A 26,463-nucleotide genomic window follows, 5' to 3' on the forward strand; every position below is an offset into this window, starting at 1 on the left:
CCAGAAGCGTGAATCACTTCTGACAAATGTTCCTGACACCAAGAGAAAAAAGGTGACGGGTGATTAACAGCCTCAGCTATGTTGTTGTGTGAATGGAGGGGGGTGTACCTTCCCTTCAATCAGCGCTCCTCACTGAGCGCTCTGTGACTTCAGCTCTCCACCCTCTGCTTTTCAGAGCTGAGCGATCCTGTATAAATTCTGCACTTTGAAAGGATAGATGGGGCCGGCTGCTGTGGATACAGAGATGAAACAAATCCTCCTACATAAGTTGTAACTGTTTATCACCTAAGGCCAGTCCTTTCACTGAGTAACTGTAAGAATTTACAACCACTTTAATAAAATATATTGTGCGACATGCATATGGGTGCACTTGCCCATGCAAAGTAAAGATGCATATTTCTGATGCCCCACGGGAGTCTTAGAGCTGTGCATGGCAGCCACTCAGTCATGAATGGATGAAGGAGGTTGTACACAGCTATATGCCTCCATTTTCATAAAGTGGCACACGTGCGCAGACCGTATCTGTCACATACCTGGTGGAGATCAAGCTGGAGAAGGGGCTTCTATTGCTTATTTTGTCTAGCGCCCCTGGTAGTGATGACAGGAGGTGTGAGAATACAGAGTGGCACAAGGCCAGCTGTTTGTTGCAGGATATAGATGACCATGGATCACCAGACCTGTGCCTGCAGTCTGTGTTCCAGTCCCTGGACCAGAGACTAACACTGTGATCTCTTGATCAGCAGAGAAGAGCGTAGCCAGGACACAAGCAAAAAGGTGATCAACGGCCAGACAGCAAGGTACAGGGACATCAGTCAGAGTTGGGATACAAGCCAGAGTCAGTTCACAGCCGAGCAGTGAGGTAGAGGAATGTGAACAGAAGCGTAGGCCGGGTATGAGCCAAGGTCACAACAGGCAGGAATCCAGAGACTGAGGCAAGCCTGGTCATTCATGGGAAGACAAATATAGCAGGTCAAGGCACAAGTAAAGAAGGAACTAGCTGTTTAACAACTGGACCTCAGGAAGATTTACCCCCCCCCTCGTGACTAAAACATTGTTTTCTATTCAGTACTGTGCTATTTTAACTGGCAATTGTGCGAGAGAGACCCTAACTGGTGACAAAATGTAACACTGCATTGCTCTGGAGGGGTGATTCAAGCTGGGATTTTATTTTTTTTACACTTCTCACTGTAACAGCAAACTCATGAATGGCTTTCATTCATGACTCGTTTACTATTGTGATGCGATGATTGGCCCACAGACATCACATGGTACAGGGTGCTGTGTTCCATGTGATCGCTGGTGTCCAATCACATATCACACACAGTAGTAAAAAATGATTTAATTAATTTTATTTCATTCATGACTATTGTTTACTATGTGGCAGGTGATCGCGCACCGTAGTTTGTGCTTCTGCGCGGTCCAGGGGACATGCACATGAACACGGCAGAGCCGCCCACCAGCAGTAAATGTACTGTTGGCTGGTTGGCACCAATGCCAGTGCCGTTTTGTGCACACGTGCTACTTGGCATGCACACTAATCGTGAATACATATCTTGCATTTAGCCTTTGCTTGAAACTGAGCATGCAAAATTCTGCCAGTTCTGATAGGTACAGGACTTTTCTTGCACAGCCACCTGCACCATTTCATTTCGATGGGTGGATGTACACAGCTCTGGGGCATCTGGGACACCAGACATTCCCAATGCCTTTATGGACAAATGCGTTCTTACTGTGTAATATGTTATAACTATAAAGTTTTTTTATTAATTAGCCAAGTGTCTGTGATTTAAGTCATCAGCTACTTTTCATAGGTCTGAAATGCATTCAGCTACATATGGTCTAACTGTTTAAAGTGTATACCATTTTTTTTTTCCCCTCTACGGTTTCACTTTCACATAGCAGAATCTGATTAGCTACAGTAGGCAGCCCCAGACATTTCAATGAACCGGTTTAGTGTGTTGTTAGTCCTATATTTTAAACCCTGTCGTTAAAGTGCCATGGTTGGACTTTGAACCAACAACCCTATTGGTGCTAGGCGGAAGTGCTAACCACTTAGGCACAGTGCTGCCCATGAATATGTTCACAATATTTCTGCTAACCAAGGCTTTCTACTTGATTGATTTGATTTGCCGATTTCTCAAAGACGGAGGCCATCCTATATTAAAACCGCTACCAGCCACATTTGGACTTTCAATATTAATATTCTGATGCTGATTTGAGTTTTGTTGGATAGCTGTGGAAAATTAATTTTATAATGGAACAAGAATAGTTTTTAAGATCATGTCACTTAAGTGATTTTGTTACAGCTTTCACACAGAGGCAGCAAGGGGGTGGTTAAAATCTGGTCGTTAAGCCATGTCTTTACTACTCAAAAAATAACATATACTTTGAAGGGAGCTGTACACATGCTCCAGTTGCAACACACCGCTTGTTGAGTTTTCAGTTGTACCGAACCTGGACATGCTTGGAGGAAATCGGATGTACACAGACTCGCGTCCCTTTAGATCAATCTGCCTATAGACCAGTGGTCTCCAAACTGCGGCCCTGGGGCCAGATGTGGCCCTTTGCATGCTTTTATCCGGGCCTTGAGGCATTATTTCCCACGCTGTCGGCAACAGTGGGGCATAGCTCATGCCACTGGCAATAGGACACTATTCTTCCCACTGATACCAATAATAGGGCACTATTCCTCCCACTGACACCATGAATGGGACACTATTCCTCCCACTGACACCATCGATGGGACACTATTCCTCCCACTGACACAATCGATGGGACACTATTCCTCCCACTGACACCATCGATGGGACACTATTCCTCCCACTGACACCATCGATGGGACACTATTCCTCCCACTGACACCATCGATGGGACACTATTCCTCCCACTGACACCATCGATGGGACACTATTCCTCCCACTGACACCAATGATGGGCATTGTTTAGTCCTGCTGACACCAGGACATTTTCTTGCCCCTCTGGTCACAGTCCGGCCCCCTTAAAGTTAGGACAGTAAACTGGCCCTTTGTTTATAAAGTTTGGAGACCCCTGCTATAGACTAACATGGAGCTCCTGATCTGCTTGGATCTCCCGTGTGAAAGGGGTCCTCGTCTTAACACTTCATACAAGGGCCCAAAATCACAAAAGACGTAAATTGTAATTCTGCAGAAAACCCAACAGTTGTGTATTACTAGGTCCTCTTCAGTATTCAGCAGAATGTTTTCTGTAACCTCTAATATGATTATGCCATTTTTTTTTTCTATTTCAGAGTATGCAGCCGGTGAATGTACATGAACCAGTCCATCTTCGAAGAGTGGTTATATGTCACAGCATGGATAAAGCTCTAAAGGAAGGTAAGCCCAACTTAATTTTCCTCCTTTTTCTGGCCCTTTCCCTTCTTCTATCCTGGAAAATGTAATCAGTTGTGATTGCTTCTCTACAGCTGCCTGCAGGCACTTTTTATAGTGAATTGGAAATAGCTCGGTCTACGCAACAGACATTTGTCACTGCAGCAGTGAGCAGACTAGAAAATAATTTGAGGTGGCATGAAGCACTTAGTAATTCTTCAGCAAAAGAAGAGAAAATAAATAGACAGATTTGTCGCTGCCAAGACTTGCAAAACGCTAGACTTGTGTAAGTTAATTTATAGACAGTTTGGCACCTCCAAGTATCGCTGCAGCCCAGTGCTGATAAATGTTTTGACCATTTGTTCCAGGTCTTAGTTCATGCTCATGCGTCTGCTTATAAAAGCTAGTCAAAAAAAGCATGTGCACAGTGAAATTATTTGGAGTCTTTTTTTTTTTTTTTAAGATGTTAACAGTACTGCAAAAAATAAAGTGCCTTTTGAATTAAACCTGGTTCTGTCTCCTCTGAAAGGGGAGTCACTACTATGATGAGATAGCTCTCTAAATATGTGTTGATCAAATTACTTGACATATGGGGCCTAAAGCACGGCCCCTGACATCACCAAAGGCTCAAAGAGCCACAAGCTATGTTCAGTCTTTGTAAAGCTATGGAAAGTGGTCAGAGACTGTTATACTGGAGTAGTCCGTAAAAGACTGCAGGCATGGTAAAGGTCAGAGACTATGGGCATGCTACAGGTGTGGTTAGACACGAGGGACATGCTGGATGGTGTTGTCTGGGTATGGTCATGCTACAGGTGTGGTTGGACACTAGGGACATGCTGCATGGGGTTGTCTGGGTATGGTTATGCTACAGGTGTGGTTGGACACTAGGGACATGCTGCATGGGGTTGTCTGGGTATGGTCATGCTACAGGTGTGGTTGGACACTAGGGACATGCTGCATGGGGTTGTCTGGGTATGGTCATGCTACAGGTGTGGTTGGACACTAGGGACATGCTGCATGGGGTTGTCTGGGTATGGTCATGCTGCAGGTGTGGTTGGACACTAGGGACATGCTGCATGGGGTTGTCTGGGTATGGTTATGCTACAGGTGTGGTTGGACACTAGGGACATGCTGTAGGGGGTTGTCTGGGTATGGTCATGCTGCAGGTGTTTGTTAGAGATTAGGGACATACTGCAGGAGACTCACAGACTATGGCCCTAAGAAAAAAAGGTATACAGTGGTGCTAGAGGGATGTATCAAAGCACATTATCAATAGAACATCATGATGTAATTAATCAGTCCAGTCCAAACTGAGTCCATACATAAGAGGATGCTCATGCAGCGCCTGGCAGTGGCACCCTTATGTTCAATAGCACATAATCAATAAACTATCAAAGTGTAATGAAGTCCATAGTTTGCAGATGATCAAGCAGCACCCTTAGAGCAAAGCAGGTAACTCTCTGTATGGTAAAAATAGGAACAGAGGGGCGCCAGACTAAGCGCAGTATTAAAGTCAATTTAATTTAAAAAAAAAGACAATTGGCAACACAGGCACAATAGGTGAATCGTCGGTCTCTGAGCCTCTCCAAGTTGTCTTGGTGCAGTGGCAGCCTCGAGCACCAGCTGTGTTGTTAAAGAAAGCAGGAAGAGGCGTTCTTGAATTTTTGGATTGGCTGCTTCCTGCTTTGTTCAACAACACAGCCGGTGTTCGAGACTGCCACTGCACCAAGACGGCTTGGAGAGGCTCCAAGACTGACGGTTTACCTATTGTGCCTGTAATGCTCATGTAGCGCTCACCCACGAAGGAGCCGCTGGTTATAGATTGGGTTGGCATGTTACCTCTGTGACTCCGCCGTCTAGGGTAGTTGATGAGTGCCCAAGCAATGGAATGTCCACACAGCAGGTGTCTTTTCTTGTGATTTTATTTTACTCAACACGGTAAACAATAAAACTTGAGGTAGATGGTAAAGATGTATGAGGAGAAGAAATGGCAGATTCAGGCGTAACAGTACGGAAGCAGTCCTGCTTCCAACAACACTTGCTTTCGTCGCCACTCCAGCCGGAGTGGGTATAGTGTACCTGGACAGGCCTCTCACACCGACCTGGCAGCCAGGGTATCACTCGGAACCTTGAGGGAAACAAGTCTCTGCCACAGACCCTTCAGAAAAATCCTCCTTCGTGGTATTGGTGCCTGGATCTCCTTCAGGTAGTTTTCAATTGGGTCACCGACTGACAGGTGGCTGACATCCAACTTTTCAGTGTCCGGTTACCTTGATCCCCGATGGATTGTCGGCCCTATTGGATTGCCTGCCTCTCTTGGCTCTCCTCAGGCTGACTCCTCACCGAACAGCTATCTTGCTTGGGATCTTTCCTCAGAATTGGGGACCCAGACGATTACTGAGGCCCCGCCACAGCTTTAAACGTTCCGGGCCAACATGGTCCCGGAACCAGGAACACCACGTGGCACGCACACCCCGGCCTGGTAGGCCATCTCGCCGGGGGCCGTGATGTGTGGTCACCCTGAAGGTGGGTGCCACAGCGGAAGAAGACCCCGCCTTAGGCGCTACACTCATTAATTTGTGAGTTGTCTATTGTCTTTATTATTAAATTATTGATTTTAATACTGCACTTAGTCCGACGCCCCACTGTTCCTATTTTTTCTCAGACTATGGACATGCTACAAGCATGGTTGGAATTTAGGAGACTCTCGCAGACTATGGACATGCTATGGGTGTGGTTAGATGCTAGGGATTTGCTGCAGTAGACTGTCAGAAATGTGGGACATGTTACAAGAGACTGATAGTGATCACTGCCATTAAAGTCTATTTACATGACAGTTCTCCCTACACATCTCTTTAATAACTAGTGTTTTTTTTTTTTTTCAGAGAAAGATCAGTTATTAAAGGTCAGAGACAGAAAAAAAAAGCGAAAAAGAATGTACAACATAGAAAAAGTAATAAATGGCATTCCCAGAAACCAGTTTTACAAATTCAATCACTGTCCTTGATGTTCTATAAGCATTTAGTCATAGAGAACATTGTCTACTGCCACGATGTAACAGAGAGTGATATATGTGGCCCTTGAGCCGCGGGTTGGGCACCAGGGCTGTGAGACAAAGGGCTGCTTTCAACACAGCTGAAAGCTAAAATAGCTGCTAATTTAAAAAGTAGCCTCTAGCTCCATCTGCTGGCTGGACAGAATACTGCATAATATTATATGCAAAATGTCCTAACCACCTACCTGGGTTGACTGTATGGTCACTGGATTTTTGTAACAGTATATTGGCATTCACTGTATTATAAAGCAACACAAAGCCAAAAATAAGATTTAATGGTTTGTTATTTTGGAATACTTTGATTAATTCTCTAAAAAGCCAAATACGATTATAAAGAGAGTATAGGAAGCTTTGACTTTTATGTATTAAAAAAATAAAAAAATAAAAATAAAAAGATGGTGATCAAAATGAGATAAATGTGAAAAGCAAAAAGGGCAAACCAAAAAATAATCTGGTGTGATGAAGTAGATAAAGGAGAAAGTGAACCATGTCTTCTGCTAACAGCTAACACCGGCCGTGTCTTGTCTGCCTTCTGAACAATTGTCAGTGTTAGAATACAGCGAGCTACCACAGAGACCATGCAGAAGACAACGCAGAAACCACAAGGTCACAATGAAGGGAAATTGGCTATGTTCAATTCTCAGCATTGCAAGACAGTCTATTCCTAAGTAGCTCTAAACATGGTTCACCCTTTCAATGCTCTTTAACTGAAGAATATAGGAGGGACAATACTTCTTCCTGTACAATATGTAGTCCATTATTTCGGGCACATTGATCATTGAGATCCCATTTAACCTGAGAGGTCAGTTGTATACAATTCTTATGTCTTTATATCTCCTCTCAGTAATGTTCATTCTTGTGTTCTTTGGAAAGGTCTGTAAATGGATGTTTAACTCCACTCAGCAGAGAATTAGGTAGACCCATGACATGCAGCTAACCAGGATTACAATTTATAATCTCCATAGCAGAACCAGCATTCTTATACAGTGGTAGGATTGCACTTGTAAAGTGGAGAATTACCAGCAATGAACATCATCTGGCTAATTTATTAATGGCAATGTCAAAAGTGCTTTAACCCAAACAAACTGAAATCGAATAAGAATCCATGTATTTCATCCACATTTGCAGTAAACTGAAATCTAGTTAAAAAGATTGTAAATGATCACCTTTGTAAAACGACCCATTCAGTTTTAAGAATAGAAATGAAAGGCAAAACATTTGTGTGTACATAGTGGGATTTTTTTTAAATAAGTGATCACATTCCCTCTGTACTCAGCTGCATAGGAGTTGAGGGGAGGAGAAGCAGCACACTAAGCTTTCCAGTGAAAGGCTGAGCAAGGGATGTGTTCAGTTTCTGATAGGGAAGCAGAGGGACTGTCAGGAAGACCAGGGATTTCACAAAAAGAACTACAAGGAGAACAGGATACATTTTCATATAAGTACCGTATTTATTGGCGTATAACTTGCACCCCAATTTAAGAGGGAAGTTTCCGGAAAAAAATGTTTTTTTAAATGAACCACTTAGAAGCAAAATAATGGTAGCTTAGAACCAATGCAGCCAGATCTGTGCTCATCTGCACCATTGATCTCAGGGCTCAAGTCCTGCGGGAACGCGTGGGAACGAAGTTCCTGCACTTTTTTCACAGCAGGAACTCGGTTCCCTTTGCAGGACTAGAGCAGCCGAACCGCCCGAGCCAATCCTTCACTAAGCGGCGATGCCCAGCTCGAGTCACTGTCAGGGGCAGGAAAACCTTAGTAATCCTTTGTTACTGGCCGCTTCCTGTATATGGATTCATCAGGTAGTGTGCGCTGTGCGGGTATTCCGTCTTTTCCTCGATGCCGCAATGTCTCCTAGGAGCTTTTGTCATTGTTCCCAGGAGACATTGCGGAGGTCTGCCGCAAGTTATTGTGGGATGTAGAAAGAACTTGCGGTTTAGTAATTATGCATATGAGCTTATCATTTTTAATTTTTTTTGGTGGGGGGGTGGATCTTGGGTGGGAGTTCCCACACTTTTTTCCCCAGAACTTGACCCCTGATTGATCTTCAATGCAGTTTGATTAGTGCCCATCTGCAGCCTATAAATTTATCAAAATGCTCTCCCTGTTCAGTGCCAATCTGCAGTTTTTACCTTTCAGCGTCAGATCATCTCTGTTGTCACAGAGGGAAGAGGGGGAGCGAGATCGCCGCTGAATTACATAGAGCCGTGATCTCCTTCATCTCTGTTGGAAGAGGGAAGAGGGTGAGCGAGATCGCCGCTATAATACATCTGAGGGAAGACGAGCGAGCACCGCTAGATTACATAAAAGCCGAGATCTTCTTCCTGTGTATCTGGCGCACCGTCACTCACAGCCACGCCTCCTGTCCCTGCTCATATGATAGACAGTACAGTAGTCCGATGCGGGGCCAGGAGGCGTGGCTGTGCGTGACGGAGCGCCGGATACAGAGGAAGAAGATCTCGGCTCTATGCAATTTAGCGGCGCTCGCTCCTCTTCCCTCAGACAGCGGGGATCGGCTCCCACGATTTTCCCCTGATTTTAAGGGGAAAAAAGATGCGTGTTATACGCCGATAAATACGGTAAATGGTACCACAGTTACATATCGGGAATCTGAAATGTTTGGGTAACACACGCTTAAACACTTTTTTTTTCCACCTATGCTTGGTAGGGCTTGTTTAAAAGCCGCACTCTCTGCCCCACCCCAAATAGCGGTGGAACACCTTTCAGAGGACAATAGCGCATTAGTTGCCAGCCATCCTGAATGCCACGTTTTTTTGTTTTTTTTTAGCATCATGTTTCCACCTCCGTGCTAGCCTGTGGGAATGGTGTTCATAGGGTTGTAGTCGAGTTAATGCCAAAGAGAGAAAAAGAGCAACAAATTGGGACTTTGGGTGAGGTCATGACCAATGGGAACCATGTACCTCCATCCTTAAAGTGGAGTTCCACCCATAAATATAACCTTACATCAGTAGTTTTAAAAAAATGTCAGTCCTTTACAAATTATTATTTTTTTTTTTTTAGATGCCTTCAAAGTGTTGTTGCTAGGCAGAATAGTTAATCTTCCCACTTCCTGCACCTAGGTGCTTAATGCTTCCTAACCTACACCGCACAGACTCCTGGGAATGTAGTGGGTGTAACTTTCCAGGAGTCTGTGCACTCCCCAGTCTCAAAGAATCATGTGACTTGGACAGCACAAGTGTTCAAACCTGATCTGACACTGCTTGTGCAGCACTGAGCATGTGCGAGACCTGCAAGGCTGAAATCCAGGAAGTCATACAGTCTGGCTTCATGATGCCCACACTTAAGATGGCCCCAGTCAATTTCTATTTTATAAAGTGTCTAAATGCTGTAACAACCTAACAAAACAGACCTTAGTTTACAGACTAACTTTACTAGAATACATTAAGCTTGTGTATTACAGGGGTATTTATATTTAAAAAGTGAAATTGTGGCCGGAACTCCGCTTTAACTAGTAAAAAAATATATGGAACCATAGGGAGGGAAAAGGGGAGGAAATAGGGGGGACAACTGGGACTTTTATATGAAGCACACAGTCTCGGGGAAAACGACTATCAATAAAAATATAAATATTTATTGGTACAGATAAACCATAATTACATGAAAAAGACAATGATTGTTAGTGATTTGTATATATCCCATAGAGTTACATATATGTACACATGCACGTATAATGTAAACTTATCACAGAAACCACTACAATAGTGTAAAAGCTTCCCAAGTCCCCGTCTTGCATAGGTATATCTAGAGAGAGACCCTGGGATAATGGCATCTCAGTCTAGGAGCCACAAGAATTGGGTAGGACATAAAATAATAATAAAGGACCTATGCAAGACGGGGACTTGGGAGGTTTCTACACTATTGTAGTTGTTTCTGTGATATGTTTACATTATACGTGCATGTGTACATATATGTAACTCTATGGGATATATACAAAACACTATCAATCATTCTTTTTTATGTAATTATGGTTTATCTGTACCAATAAATTTTTATATTTTTATTGATCGTTGTTTTCCCGAGACTGTGTGCTTCCCTATAAAGTCCCATATTTTTTTTTTAACGCCAAAGAGCTCAAGTTTGGTCTCATCTGACAACTGCACTTTCTCCCAATACTTCTTTGAATCCTTTAGATGTTCACTGACATCACTGTACATGTGCCTTATTTTGAGGAAGGGGACATGCCATGTTTGAAAGGAAGAACACCATCCCTACAGTCAAGCAGGGAGGTGGAAAAATTATGCTTTGGGGGTGTTTTTCTGCTAAAGACATATACTGACTTTGCCACATTGAGGGGCCAATGGATAGGGCCATGTAAATCTTGAATGAGAACCTTCTTCCCTCAGTCAGAACACTGAAGATGGGTCATGGATGGGTCTTTCAGCATGACACTAACCCAAAACATACCACCAAAGCAACAAAGAAGTGGCTCAAGAAGATGCAGATTAAGGTCATGGAGTGGCCTAGCCAGTCTCCTGACTTTAATCCGATAGAAAGTTTATGGAGGAAGCTGAAACCTTGGAGTTGCCAAGCGACAGCCAAGAAACCTTAAGGATTTATAGAAGATCTGTATAGAAGAGTGGACATCAAATTATATAGAATGATAAGTCACTGTGGTGATAACCGTGGAAGGAAGTGAGGAAAGCGAAGGAACACAAAGGTAAAAAAAGGAAAGCATGACTAAGCAGAACATGTGAGTGGGTCCTATGGAGTGATGCAGGGTACATATTGCATATGTACTGCCGCATGAGAGGTGAATGCTTTTTGAGTGTTGTGACTAAAAGAACCGTCTTGCTGAATGCAAGATGTAGAATGTGTCATGTAACTGTGCATAATAATGCATAGCATTTAAAGAAGGATTTAATGGACTGTATGATGAGAAAAAAGGACATAATGGACTGTATAAGGAGCAAAAACAGAGATGAGTCAAGATACGGTGTTTTAACCAAGTGGCAGAAGATGAAATGGTAATATTGTTAGAATATTTGAATAATAAATAAAGTAACCGCAGGAGGAAAGAAATACTAATGCTGGCTCAAATTCTGGATAATATCCCGCTGTATCTGGGGAATGTGAGCCATGTATGACCCCCTCTCCATAAAAAGTGAGTAAATTACTTTGCTACTGGTACAATTTTTGATTTTATTTATTAATTTTTTGCGCACATGTTCAAATCTGCATGTTTGTTGCTAGAAAATTACTTTAAACCCCCAAACATATATTTTCAGAAAGCAAAGGTCCTGTGGAATATTTAGCAAATATTTGCTTACTGTTTTTTATCAAACCTTTCACACCTAAGCCCATTTCTGACATTTTGTTGCTTACAAATTAAAATCTGCATTTTTTGCTAGAAAATTACTTGGAAGCCCCAAACATTATATTATATTATAGCAGAGGTCTTTCAAGCGCATTTTTTTGGGGGGAAAAAAAGACACTTTCATGAATTAAAAAGCCAAACAGTAAAGTTACTTGTATAATGTGAAAGATGATGTTACACCAAGTAAATAAATACCCAACATGTCATGCTTTGTAATTTTGCAAACTCGTGGAATGGCGACAAACTGTACCTAAAAAATCTCCATAGGCAAAGTTTAAAAAAAACAAAAAAAACGGTTACTAGGCTAAAGTTGCAGATAAAGCCTTTTGCTAGAATTATTACTCCGACGATCGTGGCGATACCTCACGTGTGATTTAAACACACTGAATACTGCTTTTTTTTTTTTTTTAATTGTCGCCATTGGCAGCTGAGTAAACTGGAAGTGACGTCGCTTCCGGGATTTTACATCGGTGACCCTATCCGACCTAAATCTGGCTTTGTTTGGGTCTCGGGCCTAGCCACCGGATGCACCGGCTGGTAGCTCGGGATTAGGCCCGTCTTGCTCATTTAGGATAACAGCCGAGCAGGTTTTAGCCACATCGGTAATGGTCACTAAAGAGCCAACCGCCTGCTCTAAAAAGAGGTACTGGGGTGATGCCTGCAGCTGCCAGCATCATCCCTTTTATAACCCCTTCAAGCCATGAATGCAAATTTTTGTGTGGTTGGCTTGAAAGGGTTAATTGCATACTATTCGGGAGAAAAATACACAAAAAAAATAATTTTGCCACATTCAAACATAATATAAAGTAAAAAGATGTGGTTGGGTCAAGTAAATGGATACTAAACATGCCAAGCCTTAAAATTGCATGCGCCTATGAAACACTGATACCCAAAATTGTTCATAGACGACACTTTAAAAGCCAAGTTATTATTTTACCCTTAATCGGGTGGATAAAAATCAATGATTTATTTTCAAAAAAAATCCGATTTTTTTTTTTTTTTTTTTTTTTATTAAATTTATTTTAATAAAATGCTTTTGAAGTAAAAATCTATCTAAAGAAAGATAGTTTTCTATTTTAAGATACAATAAGAATTTAGTTTATTCAGCATGAAATAGAGCTTGGTAATGTAGCATGAGGCTGTATATTTTGCAATATAAAATTTTTTGGTAAACTCATTCATTGAATGAAAGCTGAGTTAACATGCACTGCATTGTTGCATTCACACAATGTCACAGTAACCATGAGATAAAACAAAGTTTAGGAATATTCCTCTATCCCATTGTTTCGGAAATCTATGTAAACTATAAACTGTATTATTTTGAATCGGTTCTGATATCGCTGTTTTACTAACCTGACAGCTTATTCTAAATAGGAAACCTTCATTTTGTTTGCAAATATTAAAGGGTAACTCCACTTTTGTGGGGGAAAAAATGGCAAATAATGAAAATAATAATATAGCGTGCACAATTGCGACACAAATCATATTGTAATTAAATGTTTTCAGTCTGCAGCTGCTGTAATTTTATTGTAAATACAGTGCAATATGGCTACCTGGAATTATTCTGTACACAGTGTGTACTGATCTCTCCCCAGAAACATAATTTCCTGCTTGCAGATTGGCTCACCAATTTTCCCAGAAGTCTGCCTAAGACGCAAGTCAGATTTCAGGCATCCCCTGCAACAAAAATGTAATTTTTGGTGAGCTCTTTCCAATAGGAACACGTCTACAGGGATGCAGGCCCAGCAGCTTTCCTCATTAGTGCTCTTCAGCTGCCGCAGCTGACTGATAGTTATGAAGCCACTCCCATTAGACCCACTGAGACCAGAGGCACAGACAATCACACATGGATTTCCCCAGAACAACAAATGGTAGGAATCTGCAACAAAGGTTGTTATAATTCTTGCAATGTACATGGATAACCCAGGGGGGAATGTTTTGTTCAACAAAAGTGGAGTTACGCTTTAAAGATTCTAACTACCAGCAAGAATAAGGCCGCGTACACACGATCGTTTTTCAGCCTCTCGAAAAAAACGATGATTTTTCTAACTTAATCATTAAAACAACATTGCCCACACACGATCGTAAAAAAAAAATGCTCTAGCAAAGCGCGGTGACGTACAACGACACTATAAAGGGGAAGTTCCATGCAGGTGACGCCACCCTTGGGGCTGCTTTTGCTGATTTAGTGTTAGTAAAAGACGATTCGCGCTTTTCTGTCTGTTACAGCGTGATGAATGTGGTTACTCCATTATGAACGGTAGTTTTACGAACAAGCTCTCCCGTCTCATAACTTGCTTCTGAGCATGCGCGGGTTTTTCACGTCGTTAAAGCCCACACACGATCATTTTTTACAACCCGAAAAAAGACATTGTTTAAAAAGTCGTTGAAAAATAGAGCATGTTCTAATTTTTATTTTTTTTTGTCTTTTTTCAGAACCTGAAAAATACTCTGAAGCCCACACACGATTATTTAAAATTACATTTTTTACAACCCGAAAAATGATCGTGTGTACGCGGCATGAGTCCTTACATTTAAAGAGCACATGTCATTTCAGATCCATCATGGCAGCGCCTGTTAGCGGGCATCCACTCACCTGCTGCCGCCACATCCCTCACCTTGTTTTGTCACCAGCCGTCCCATTAAGGTGAATAGGATTGTCATTGAGTCAATAGCGGTCAGAGGAGGAGGTGCTGTGGGACAGTGATGACAGTTGCTCTTTAAAAATTATCATTTAAATCAAGTCTTTTTACAAATATTTTGTGGCACAATTGCTGTGCATGTTTGCATTCATGTATGTGCAGGGTGAAAGGGGGTGTTTTTTATTTATTTTTTATTGGTTATGTAGCATGCTGTATCTTGTGATAACATTTGGCGTGTAGCTGGGAGGCTCCTCTTTTTAACATGTAGCCGATTTGTAAACAATCGTCTTGTGATATTTGTGTAGCCTTATTGAATGCTCCTTCTATTAGGCTTCTGGGATATTTCTTGGCATTGATCCTTTGTTTTAAATGTAGCGTCTATAAAATCTGAAGTACAATTCTTCTTTAGTCCTCTAAACTGACTAAAAGGCATGTTTTCAGCTAGGGATAATGACAACTAGCTATTGGTATCTGTTTCACTGAAAAAGTTCTTAGAAGGTATTGTCTTATTCCCACGAGGGTCATGTCCGGATAATATACTATCATAGTCGTGTATGAATTACTAGTAAAGGTAAGGTCCCATGTGTTTGCATTTAAAGCTCTACTCTGGCCTTGCCTTCTGTCTTGCACAGTTATCCAGTCTCCTGTCCTGCAGTGTAATTGTTTAATCCAATTTCACAGCACGCTGAGTTTCTCAGTTTGTATTGGAAGCTTCTGCAAGTCAGTTTCCCATATCCTGTCCGGAGGCAGTCTGGCATCATCCAGCTCTTTTCTCCCCAGCTGTAATGCCCCTTGCTCAGCCATTTAATTTAGTGTTACATGTGGAGTGCTGTCTAGATCAGTGGTTCTCAACCCTGTCCTCAACCTGGTCCTTAAGTACCCCCAACAGGCCATGTTTTGGTAATTTCTCTTGGTTAAAATAGCTGTCCAAAATACCAAGCCATTGACTGATTTAAAGCACCTGTGCAAGATAAAGGGGAAAACCTGCAAACATGGCCTGTTGGGGAATACGTGAGGACAGGGTTGAGAAGCACTTGTCTAGAGGAGTCTACAGTTTGCCTAGGAACTCATCCTCTAGACCAGGTGTCTCCAAACTGCGTCGGAGGGCCAGATGTGGTCCTTTGCTAGCATTTATCCGGCCCTTGGGGCACTATCCCTCCCACTGATATGAGGCACTATTCCTTCCACTGACACAAACAATAAGACACTATTGGGTATATTCAGTAAGAGTTAGGCCGGCTTATCAGTAGATAAGCCAACCTAACTCAGAATCTACGCCGACTTATGTTTAAGTGTATGCTCAAACAGAGATACACTTAAACATATCTAAGATAGGACGGCTTGTGCCGTCCTATCTTAGATTGCAATATTTCGGATGGCCGCTAGGTGGCGCTTCCATTGCGGTCGGTGTAGAATATGTAAAATGAGTAGATACGCCGATTAACGAACGTACGCCCGGCCGCCGCAGTACTTTTACGCCGTTTTCGTAAGCCATTATCAGGCCTAAAGTTATTCCATCTATTAGATGGAATAGCAATGTTAAAGTATGGCCGCCGTTCCCGCTTCGAGATTCAAAATGTTTACGTTGTTTGCGTAAGTCGTCGGCGAATAGCGATTTACGTCCACATCAAAATCAATAGGCCCGTACGGCTTACTTAGCCGCAATGCACACTGGGAGTTGTAGGCGCCCGGCGCATGCGCAGTTGGGAAAAAAACGTGAAAAACGTAAGGTCAAGCACAATTAACATACAACACGCCCCCCTTACACACATTTGAATTAGGCGCCCTTACGCCCGCCCGCTTTAGGCTACACCGCCGTATATTAGCAGGCAAGTACATTGTGAATCATGTACTTGTCTAGCTAACTTACGGTGGCGTAGCCTTAACACGCTAAGCTACGCCGCCGCAAGTATACACCAATGTACCTGAATCTACCTATATAGCTTCCACCGATGCCAATGATGGGATACTATTTCTCCTACTAATTAGGGGGCATACTCCTTCTCCTATTACCAACTCTCCTATTGAGGCCATATTTATTCTCACTGATGCCGTGACATTTCTGCCCCTGCTGGCCACAATCCCCGGCCCTTCTAAAGTCTGAAGGACAATAAAGTGGCTCTTTGAAAAGTTTGGAGACCCCTGCGCTAGACTGACATCCACACATCAGGGCATCTTGATATTTGCATTACTCTTCCCAAAAGCCAGTCCATTACTTGCATTAGGCTTCATGTACACTTGGCCGTGATGTGCCGAGTTTTACAGTCAAAACGGTCCTATTCTGAATGCGATTCTTCCGCGTTCAGGAAAGGGAGGTTGAACCTTGCCTAACCGCAGCAGCTCCTAAACGATGCTAAAAGCTTATGTGGAGTTGTGTTCAGGAGCACTGGCAAAAAAACACCAAAAGCTCCTATGCAATTAACATGGAAATGTGTTGTTTTTTTTTTTTCCTTGGCATGTTGATGAGGGGGGAAGGAGGAACTAGGACAGGTAAAATGTAGGCCCCTTTCACATGTGCGGACAGTATGTCCGCATTTTCATCCATCCGTTGCGGATGAAAACGGGACATACATTGGTCCCTATGTGATTGCGGGTGTCAGCGGATGACCATCCGCTGACACCCGTAATCACCCGCCTCCGCAAAGCTCTGATTTTTCTTCCGTCTGGCAGATCGGGTGAACACGGACAATACGGTCCATGTTCATCCGAACCCCCCATAGGGGAGAGCGGAGGAAAGACAGGGCGGTCCCTGCACAGTGTGCGGGGACCGCCCTGTCATCCAACGGCTCAGCTGGGATTTTACGGAGGATCCCCACTGAGCTGTACGGACACACGGAGGCAGATCATTACTGATCCGCCCCGTGTGAAAGGGCCCTAAAGCAGATTAAAATGTTGGACAGAGTTGAGAATATGTATTGCTTCCCTTCCCAGATAAAAATCAGGCAATCCATGTACAGTTTGTATATAGCTTGATGATCGTCTCTTTTACAACCTTTGAAATGTGTTGGATTTTTGTTGGCGATCTTAAATAAAATATCAGAGGTGTCTGTGCTGATGTCATTGTCCTTGAACTAATGAAGTTTTGTACAAGTCTGCCGCGCCTTTTTCCTGGAAAAAACATCAGCACTTCGGTCTTCTCCCCCACATCTCCTCCTTTCTGCTGGGTGGCCTTGGTGTCTTATTGCCTAGTTGTGACCGACTGTGACCCTGACTTTTGTCCTCCTGCTACCTAGCAATGCCTTCAGCCTGTGCTTCCCATTTGACTTTGTGGCTGCTGGTTCCTGATTTAAACCCAGGGCTGTGCTTGGGCCTTGTGATAGGTTTATGCATGTACCTCACCAACTGCCCGTTGCTTGTATCCGTGCTGTGTACTGACCTTGCCTTCTTACTAATTGCTTCTCTGCCTGCTACCTGGAATGACCACTTGTCTGCTTACTGACCACATCTCTGCCTGCCCCCTGCACTGACCACATGCTTGTTTACTGACCATGTACCATGTACATCTCTGCTTGCCACATGAACAACCTCTTTCCCTGGTTACGGACCATGTCATCTTTCTACTGCCTTGACTACCTCCAAGTACATTACAGGCACCCCTTTACTGGTTTTATATTTTACTCAGCCTCCTGTGCTACCGGGCCAGAGTACATGGCATTGTATACTGAAGAACTCCAAATGCCAGTAGTAAGATTGGGCCAACTTGGTTACCTCTCATGATTGGCGTCTAATGTCTGCAGTGCGGCTGTGAATCCTTCGGTGATAACTTGTGGAACCCTGAAGTGCATCTCTGTTCTCGATTTCTATACATAAATATAGTGAATAGTTAACAGAGTTCTTCACTTCTCTGGCTGCTGCCAGTTGCAGAGCCTCTCTGCTGCTTCCATTAAATCTGTTTTCACTCCTATGGAGACATTGTCTATTTTGCATCCCAATGGTTGGTGTCCTTCCTAGCAATTACTGCAGATTCTACCACACGTGCACAGAAAAAGTACTGCCTGGCTGGGATACTCTCCAAGAAGAGACTGTTTGGCCTGGAATCCAGTCAGATTAGTGTAAGAATTGATGGGGTTGCTACAAATTTAAAGTATAATGCTACAAAACGTACAGCTGACCGATAAAGTAAAATTTGATTATTATAGACCTTTCTGTAGCACAAACAATTTACACAGCGTCATTGTATATCGGTCCCTGCGATCAAGGAGCTTACAATCTAAGCCCATATCTCATGTGAAGGCAATGGAGAATATGCCAACTCCATGCAAATGGTGTCCTGACTGGGAGTCGAACCACGGACCCCAGTGCTGCAAGACAGAAGTGCTAACTAAAGAACACCTTTAGAAGAAACGAGGCATGTTCGTTTCTGGGCCCCCTCCTGAAAATTCTTCTTGCCTGGCTTTGTCTAGCGCCAACCCCTTTTAGTAACAAACCAAACATGCAGTTGATGGATAAAAGTACGGAGGCCTTTTATTTCTATACTTGCTTTGGGTCAGTAACTTAAAGTTTTAAATCCAGAACATCAACATCACGCCAATTGGTATTCTCATCAAAATAGATCGGCAGTGGCATCCTACATACTACTTTATGACAGGTTTCTTTCAATCCTAAAATGTCAGTTGGTGGTTTTATTTTGGCCTGTGCCAAAAAGCTGTAATAAGTGAAGAAAATCTTTGTAGGTAAAAAGGTATTAAACTTGCCCTTTTCTGGGTTCCGCATGTCGCTTCTTGGGTGAGGGTGATGTCAATCTTCATGAGGCAGGATCCTGGGGAATGCTTAGTTGCCCAAATCTTACAAGAAGACATGCCTGCATTGTGCTGTAGGGTTGGCTTGTGAGATTTAGGCTAATCTGCATTCTAAGGATTTCATCTGAGGGGGCATAACATCATTCCCTACATTTCAGAAGGCAGTGGAACCTAACAGGTTTTTGGCATAGGAGAAGCAAGGTCCACTTTAAGGGGTGTAAATCTGTGAAGGACACCTCAATGATTTAAGAAATACTTGTAACAATTTTCTGGGCACAGTGGTGCATTATCTGACAAAAGCAGGGTTGCAATATTTTTGGCAATGACTATAAATATGAACAATGTCTTATAAAGATTTCATATTTACTGTTTCCAGCGGTAAGTTGAACTCTTGAAATTTGTAGCCAGGTTAACCTTATAGAGGAACTTTATCTCCTAATACAATACTTGTGGGAAGGCTTTTTATTGCAGAAATATACTGTCTCTTCTGTAATAAAACCTTATCTACCTGTCCGCAATATTCTTTAGAATGTACACTGAGCTGTGCATTCATAGCTCTGTATACATTCTCGGCATCTTTCAGTACTAAAATATTTTGTGTGCATGTATGGAAGTCAAGATGTCTAAAGATGCTGAACCTGAAAGAACACTAGGCAAAGATGCTTGATGACTTCTTATCACCGGAGAGAAGGTAAGTGTAAAGGGCACTGTATTTCTACCCAAAAGTGGAACTTCCGTTTTAAGTACTCCTCACCCCCTTGCATGCCACATTTGGCATGTCGTGTGTTTTTTTGTGGAGGGGGGGGGGGAGGAGACAGTGGGTGACTAGTTTTCAGTGGGACTTCCTGTTCCACTCACTGTTTCCGACTTCGGGCTACCTAGGCAACTCCTCCTCTCCCCCTAGATGGCCCCTCTCTCTCTGCAATTTTCTGGGACACGTCACAGGTTTCCAGAAAATTGCCTACCCATTTGGATAGCGCAGCGCGTGCCCAGCCGTGAAGCCGCACGCTGTCACGGCCGGTGGCCACACTTTCAATGGAGGCGCCTCGGAGAGGAGCTAGACTCCATTGCGGCAGCATCGCTGGACCGTGTGACAGGCGAGTGTCTGTTTATTAAAAGTCAGCAGCTACAAAAAGTGTAGCTGTTGACTTAATAAACTAAAAAAAAAAGCCTTAACGTCTTTTTACAGGATGTTTACAGGGCTCAGTAGCTGATGCTGAAATACTTTGCATGCATAAAATTGCACACCCCTAAGGAAAGGTCTGAAAGGTTACTCCCCTTTTCCCTTTCTTTTTTGATTTTGTTTAGAAGTGGCTATATTGAGATCTAGGTAGAAAGACCTTCACAAAGGGATAATCTACAGCCTTGTTTTTTTCTTTAGGAAACCTAGAATGCTATTGAAAATAAGTGTTGCAGACACCCTTCTTTAAATATTTGGCTTTTAAAAAATGTTTTTTTACATTAATAGAGATGTAGAACACCCGTTACATGAATAAACAAGTTAACCAGAAACCATTATAGTTTCCCTTTAAGCAACTTTAGTCTGTTTGTGTGAAAAAGTTGCATGGTCCCCTGACAGTAGCAACACTTTAGATTTTTACTTTTTACTCCTTTGTATCAAATCGATTTCTCAGGGGAGACATCTGCTTTAGAGCAGCAAAAGGTACTTTATTTCGCTAGGTCTATTATGAGCACCAGAGATGGACAGCACTTCTGACGACTTGAGAGCTACACAAGAATCAACACTCAGAATTTCTATTTCAAGGCAAGAGGAATCTGCAGATTTCACATAGTTGTTAAAAAAAACAAATTGGATCTCCGTTTCTGTACAAATAAAATGTATTTTTATTGTGACTTTAGGTTACTTTATACTCTTCTATGGCATATTAAATTAACACAACTTAAAGCGGAGTTCCACACAATTTTTAAAAGTTACATTAATGGCAATCTAGCAATCATATCATTGTCCAATGGAATTTTTTTTTTTTCCCCCCTAAGGGTTACCTATGTAGGAGAGTTTTCAGTGGCAATTCCAGTCTCTGCCACCCGCGAATATGGCTGTCATATCCGGCAGCGCACTGTCTCCTGGGAGCTATGTGTCATAATTCTCAGGAGTCATTGTAGATGACCGCCGCTCGTTCTTTCTATATTGTAAAACCATTGCCATCACAACGGGGCGGGCACTTCCGACGCCACCGCCCCTGTTGTGATGGCAACGTCGGAAGTGTACAGCGCAGCGAGCCGTACATACTGCACATTCGCGAGAGCGGGCCGTGCATGCTGGTCGCTCGGCTGCACCGAAACCCAGGACACGGTGCTTGTGGGCTTTACATGCCCACAAGCAAAATGGAACATGCCAGGGACAGAAGATTCTAAGATATCGGATGATCGGAAATCGTCAATCGAGTGGCGATCGAAGCACAATACGTGAGTGTTTTAACTAATAGTCTTGTAAAAACTATATTTAAAAAAATAAAATAAAAACATGTATTTAGTAGGAACTCCGCTTTAAGTTTTAGGCCCCTTTCGCACGATCAGATCGTTCAGGTCCGCCTGTCAGTATTGATGGCGGACCTGAACGGTCTCTCCATGCAGTCCTATGGAGCGTTGGATATCAGCGGAGACATGTCTGTTGACATCTGACCTGATCCGATCCGCCAAAATCGGACGGATGGCGAAAAGTTCCCAACCGTCCATGGTGGATCAGATGAAATTTGATTAAAACGGACATGCTGTCCATTTTCATCAGATCCCCCCCCATAGGAGACAGCGGCGCTGCACAAGCCCCTCCCGACTCAGTGAGCAGGGAGGGACTTGGCATCCGCCAGCTCAGCGGAGAGATCTCCCACTGAGCCGGCGGGAGCTGGAAGAGGCCTTAAGAGTAGGACTTTTTTTTTTGTATTCACTGTTTCAGGTATTGCAGACATTTTAGGGGCAAGTTGGAACAATATCTGAAGTACTGTATGTGAACAAGCAGATCTCAATAATACATGTATTGCATGGATAAAAAATACAAAACAAGGCCTAACTATTTTGTACAGTGGATGAATTCAGGGGTGGGTGGGTAACAACTAATGATTCTGTTAAACACTGTGTCTTTGTTTGCACATTGGGGGTCCATGAATTGACAAAGGGCTACTAGGAAAAGTGTGGTGGTGGGGAAATGGAGGGAAAGTATTGGTTGGGGCAGTGCTGGGGGTACATTATAGGTCAGGGGATAATGTTCTGCATGAGATCAGCAACAGCAGGAGGGCGTCCCCTCAGGACCGCTGGAAATGTGTCCATGAAGATCTCAAATGGCTTTCAAAGATAAACGAGGAATACTAGGCCAATAAAGCTGGGAGGCTGAGACCTGTGATAATTAGGGTCTAGGGATTGACAAGGACAAATGGGAAAAGTTGGGTGAGGTGAGGGTTGTGAGAAGGCGGTAGTTGGGGCAGTGAAGTGGGTTGAATGTAGGCCAGGGGGTAATATTCCCCATGAAATCCACAACAGCAGCAAATGTTTTCCAAAGATTGAGGAAGGTTAGGTCCTTTAAAAGCCGAGAGACTGAGACCTGTGCCATCTCTTTATGGTAGGATTCCATAGTTTTAAAGTAAAGCTAGAGCAGACAGGTCAGTCTGAATTTCTCTTTTGTATGGATGTTTGGATGGTGATGGGATTGTTTCTGTAGCAGGGGAATGCATGCTTTTTGTTGCTTTGTGTCAGTAATGATTTCCATTTTGTGTTGAGTATATCGCTTGGATGTAAGCAGTCGGGCTGCTGGTTTTTGTCCCAGCTCTACCAAGGTGAGTTGTTTGGGTTGTGAACTTTGATGCAGAACAGGAGTCGTTTTATACAATACGAGAATATGTGGGCCACTGTGCCTGGAGCGTCGCCACACTGCCTGCAGTACTGACATGTGGCTATTCATATTTTGTAATATGTATAGCACTATATATAGAGTATAATATGCAGTCTTGGTTTGAATCTGACATCCCTGTGTGACTCATGTGTCTGTAAACTGTGCTATTTATGAGCATATTAATTTCACACTCTCACAGCCAAGAGTATTTCCATGGTTTTGCACCTCTTAGATGGTTCAAGTTTCATATTGCCTGTAAGTGTTTGTGAATTGCATCTGCACCCCTGTAGTCCCCCTAAATCTCTTTAACCACTTGCCGACCGCCGCACAACTATTTATGTCGACAACATGGCATGGGCAGGCAGATTGGCGTACAGGTACGTCCCTTTAAATTTGCCGCCCAGCAAGTGCGGCAGCGGGTCCCTGGAACTCGATGTTCCCAGGAGGCCCGCGATTGCGGTCGGCAAGGGCAGAACAGGGGAATTGCCTTTGTAAACAAGGCATTCCCCCTATTCTGCCTAGTGACACTGTCACTGATGACCGTTCCCCGTGATCGGGAACGGTCATCAGTGACGTGTCACGTGTAGCCACGCCCCCTAACAGTAAAAATCACTTCTTAGGGAACACTTAACACCTGCAACGCCACCTAGTGGTTACTCCCTTCACTGCCAGTGTAATTTTTACAGTAATCAGCGCATTTTTTTTTAGCACTGACCACTGTAAAAATGACAATGGTCCCAAAATGGTGTCAAGTGTCCCATGTGTCTGCCATAATGTCGCAGTCACGATAAAAATCGCTGATCGCCGCCATAACTAGTAAAACATTTTTTTTTTATAAAAATGCCATAAAACAGCCCCCTATTTTGTAGAAGCTATAACTTTTGCGCAAATCAATCAAATGCTTTTTTTTTTTTTAACAAAAATATGTAGAAGAATACGCATCGGCCTAAACTGTGGAAAAAATGTTTTTTTTATATATTTTTGGGGGATATTTATTATAGCAAAAGTTAAAAATATTAGTTTTTTCAAAATGTAAGTTTTATTTGTGTTTAGAGCGCATAAAATAAAAATTGAAGACATGATCAAATAGCACCAAAAGAAAGCTTTATTTGTGGGAAAAAAAAGGTTGTAAATTTTGTGCGGGAGCCACGTCGCAAGGCCGCGCAATTGTCAGTTAAAGCGGTTGTAAACCCGCATATAATTATTATTTTTTTTTTTTTACACCTGCAAGGAAAAAGCCATAAGGCCCCGTACACACCAGAGTATATCCGCTGGAAACGGTACGCCGGACCGTTTCCAGCGGATACATCCTCTGGCGGATTTGGATCTGATGTACACACCATCAGATCGAAATCCGCGCGGAATACATCTGCGGTGACGTGTCGCGCCGTCGCCGCAACGATGACGTGCGCGACGCTGGAAGGTAACTACTTCCACGCATGCGTCGAATCATTACGACGCATGCGAGGGATGGGAGCGGACGGATTGATCCGGCGAGTCTGTACAGACGACCGGATCAATCCGCTGGGCACGATTCAAGCGGATAGATTTCTTAGCATGCTAAGAAATTTCTATCCGCTTGAAATCGATCGGCTGGACGAATCTCCGCGGAAAAATATCCGCTAGGCCGTACAGACGACCGGATTTGTCCGCTGGAACTGATCCGCGGATCAATCCCAGCGGATAGATCCGGTCGTCTGTACGAGGCCTAATGAGCTAGTACGCACCGCATATTAGCTCATTATGAAATATGAAATACTTACCTCGGAACGAGGTAGGGAACTTACCTGGTCCACGCCGAGCGTGTCTTCCGGGTATCGCCGCTCCAGCCTTGCGATTGGCTGGAGCGGCGATGACGTCACTCCCGCGCGGGAGATTTCCTTTCCGGCATGGGTCGGCGGGGCCGGCCCTTCAGCCGAAGATTCCCCCCTGCGCATGCGCCGCTGCAATCAGCGGTGCATTGCGAAGGGGGATATCTCCTAAACCGTACAGGTTTAGGGAGATATTCTTTATACCTACAGGTAAGCCTTATTATAGGCTTACCTGTAGGCAAAAGTAAAAAAAGTGGGTTTACAACCACTTTAAAGCAACACAGTGCTATATCGCAAAAAGTGGCCTGGTCTTTGACCACCAAAATGGTCCGGGGCTACAGCGGTTAGTAGAAACAACTATCAGGATGGTACATTGTGGTTGTGCATTGCTAACCGACACGTATGCACTTCTCTCAGAAACTTAAACAGGTTCCTTAATCCGTGAGATCCAAGTTTTTTCAGAGGAGAGTAAACAACTGCAATGTAATAGGCCGTTCTTGTTTACCTCAAAGTGGTCCATCAGTTTTGCGTCATTTGATGTAAATGGATTAAGGTGACATGTTGAGTTGTCCAAGTTTGTATTCGTCCCTCTGCTTCTTTTAAACATCTAGCAATAGGAACAGTTAAAGTTTTTCTTCACTCATGTCTGTTCTTGGATGACGTCTCTATTTTCATAGATGGTTGTGAAACTGACTTTCTATAGTGACAAAGAGTTCAGCGATTGATATTTTTGACTCTGTTGTCTAAAGGACTGGAAAATGTAAACCATTGCGTCATTTCTGCTGCATGAAATATCGGTGATGCTCAGTTCAACAGCTCTTGAATTAAGTGCAAGGTAAACTGCTAGTTTAGCTCAAGAGTATCCTGTTGTGACACAACTTGTGTCACACTGAGATAGGTGGCCGATGAACCTTTATATTGGCTAATTTGGCAAAATGTAGTAGCTATCTAAGAAAATATTATCATTGATAATCATGGGTCATCAAATACTCTATCCTTTTGCAGACCCTTTGCTTTTACGTATATACTATTGCACTGAAATTGAGCATACTAATGCATGCATTTGCGCAAGATTTTTTGTTCTTGCATTAAACAAAGTGAGGGAAAAACATTAAGGCTAGGTTCGCAGCTATGCGAATTGGATTACACTGCATCCAATTTGCATGACATTTTAAAATCTGTTTTATTTGAATGCATCTGGTTCACATATGTGCGTTGCATTCACATTCTGCATTGCCTAAAAAACGTGTGCGTTTTCTAGGCAGTGCTGTGCGAATTGAAGGCACATATCTTCTGTGGGAACGCATAAATTGCAGATACGTTTCGTTGTGAACAGGCATGGGATTGTACACCCCATCAACACCCATCATACCATAAGAACATACCTTAAATATAAAATAAAAAACACAACAAGGATTGTGGAGAAGTTTAGGCCGCGGCCCCTTTATTGGGTTTCAAAACAATTTTTTAATAATGAAATGAACTTTAACCTTTAATACCAAACAGAATCGCTGTTAACCATTAACAGACCAACATGCTTAGTCACTAAGACTCAAGCAGCAATATCTTATACCAACCAAATACCAGTTTACCAACCACTGTCCACCCACAAAGTGGGCGACATTACCCAAAGAGATAGACCTTCAATATCAAACAAAACTGTTGGTAACAAATAACAGATCGACTTGCTTAG

The 26,463-nt window shown here is 43.1% G+C and overlaps 1 protein-coding gene across 1 annotated transcript in view; it reads left to right on the top strand.

Moving 5' to 3' along the window:
- Positions 1–26,463, top strand: part of SNX25 (sorting nexin 25) — a 261,350-nt gene that overhangs the window by 81,907 nt on the left and 152,980 nt on the right. Inside the window, exon 2 of the mRNA XM_040334158.1 lies at positions 3,269–3,353. Within this exon, the coding sequence (XP_040190092.1) occupies positions 3,269–3,353 (85 nt within the window). The remainder of the gene's footprint in view (positions 1–3,268; positions 3,354–26,463) is intronic.

The sequence above is a fragment of the Rana temporaria genome, chromosome 1 (genome assembly GCF_905171775.1).
Source record: "Rana temporaria chromosome 1, aRanTem1.1, whole genome shotgun sequence".
Classification (NCBI taxonomy): domain Eukaryota; kingdom Metazoa; phylum Chordata; class Amphibia; order Anura; family Ranidae; genus Rana; species Rana temporaria.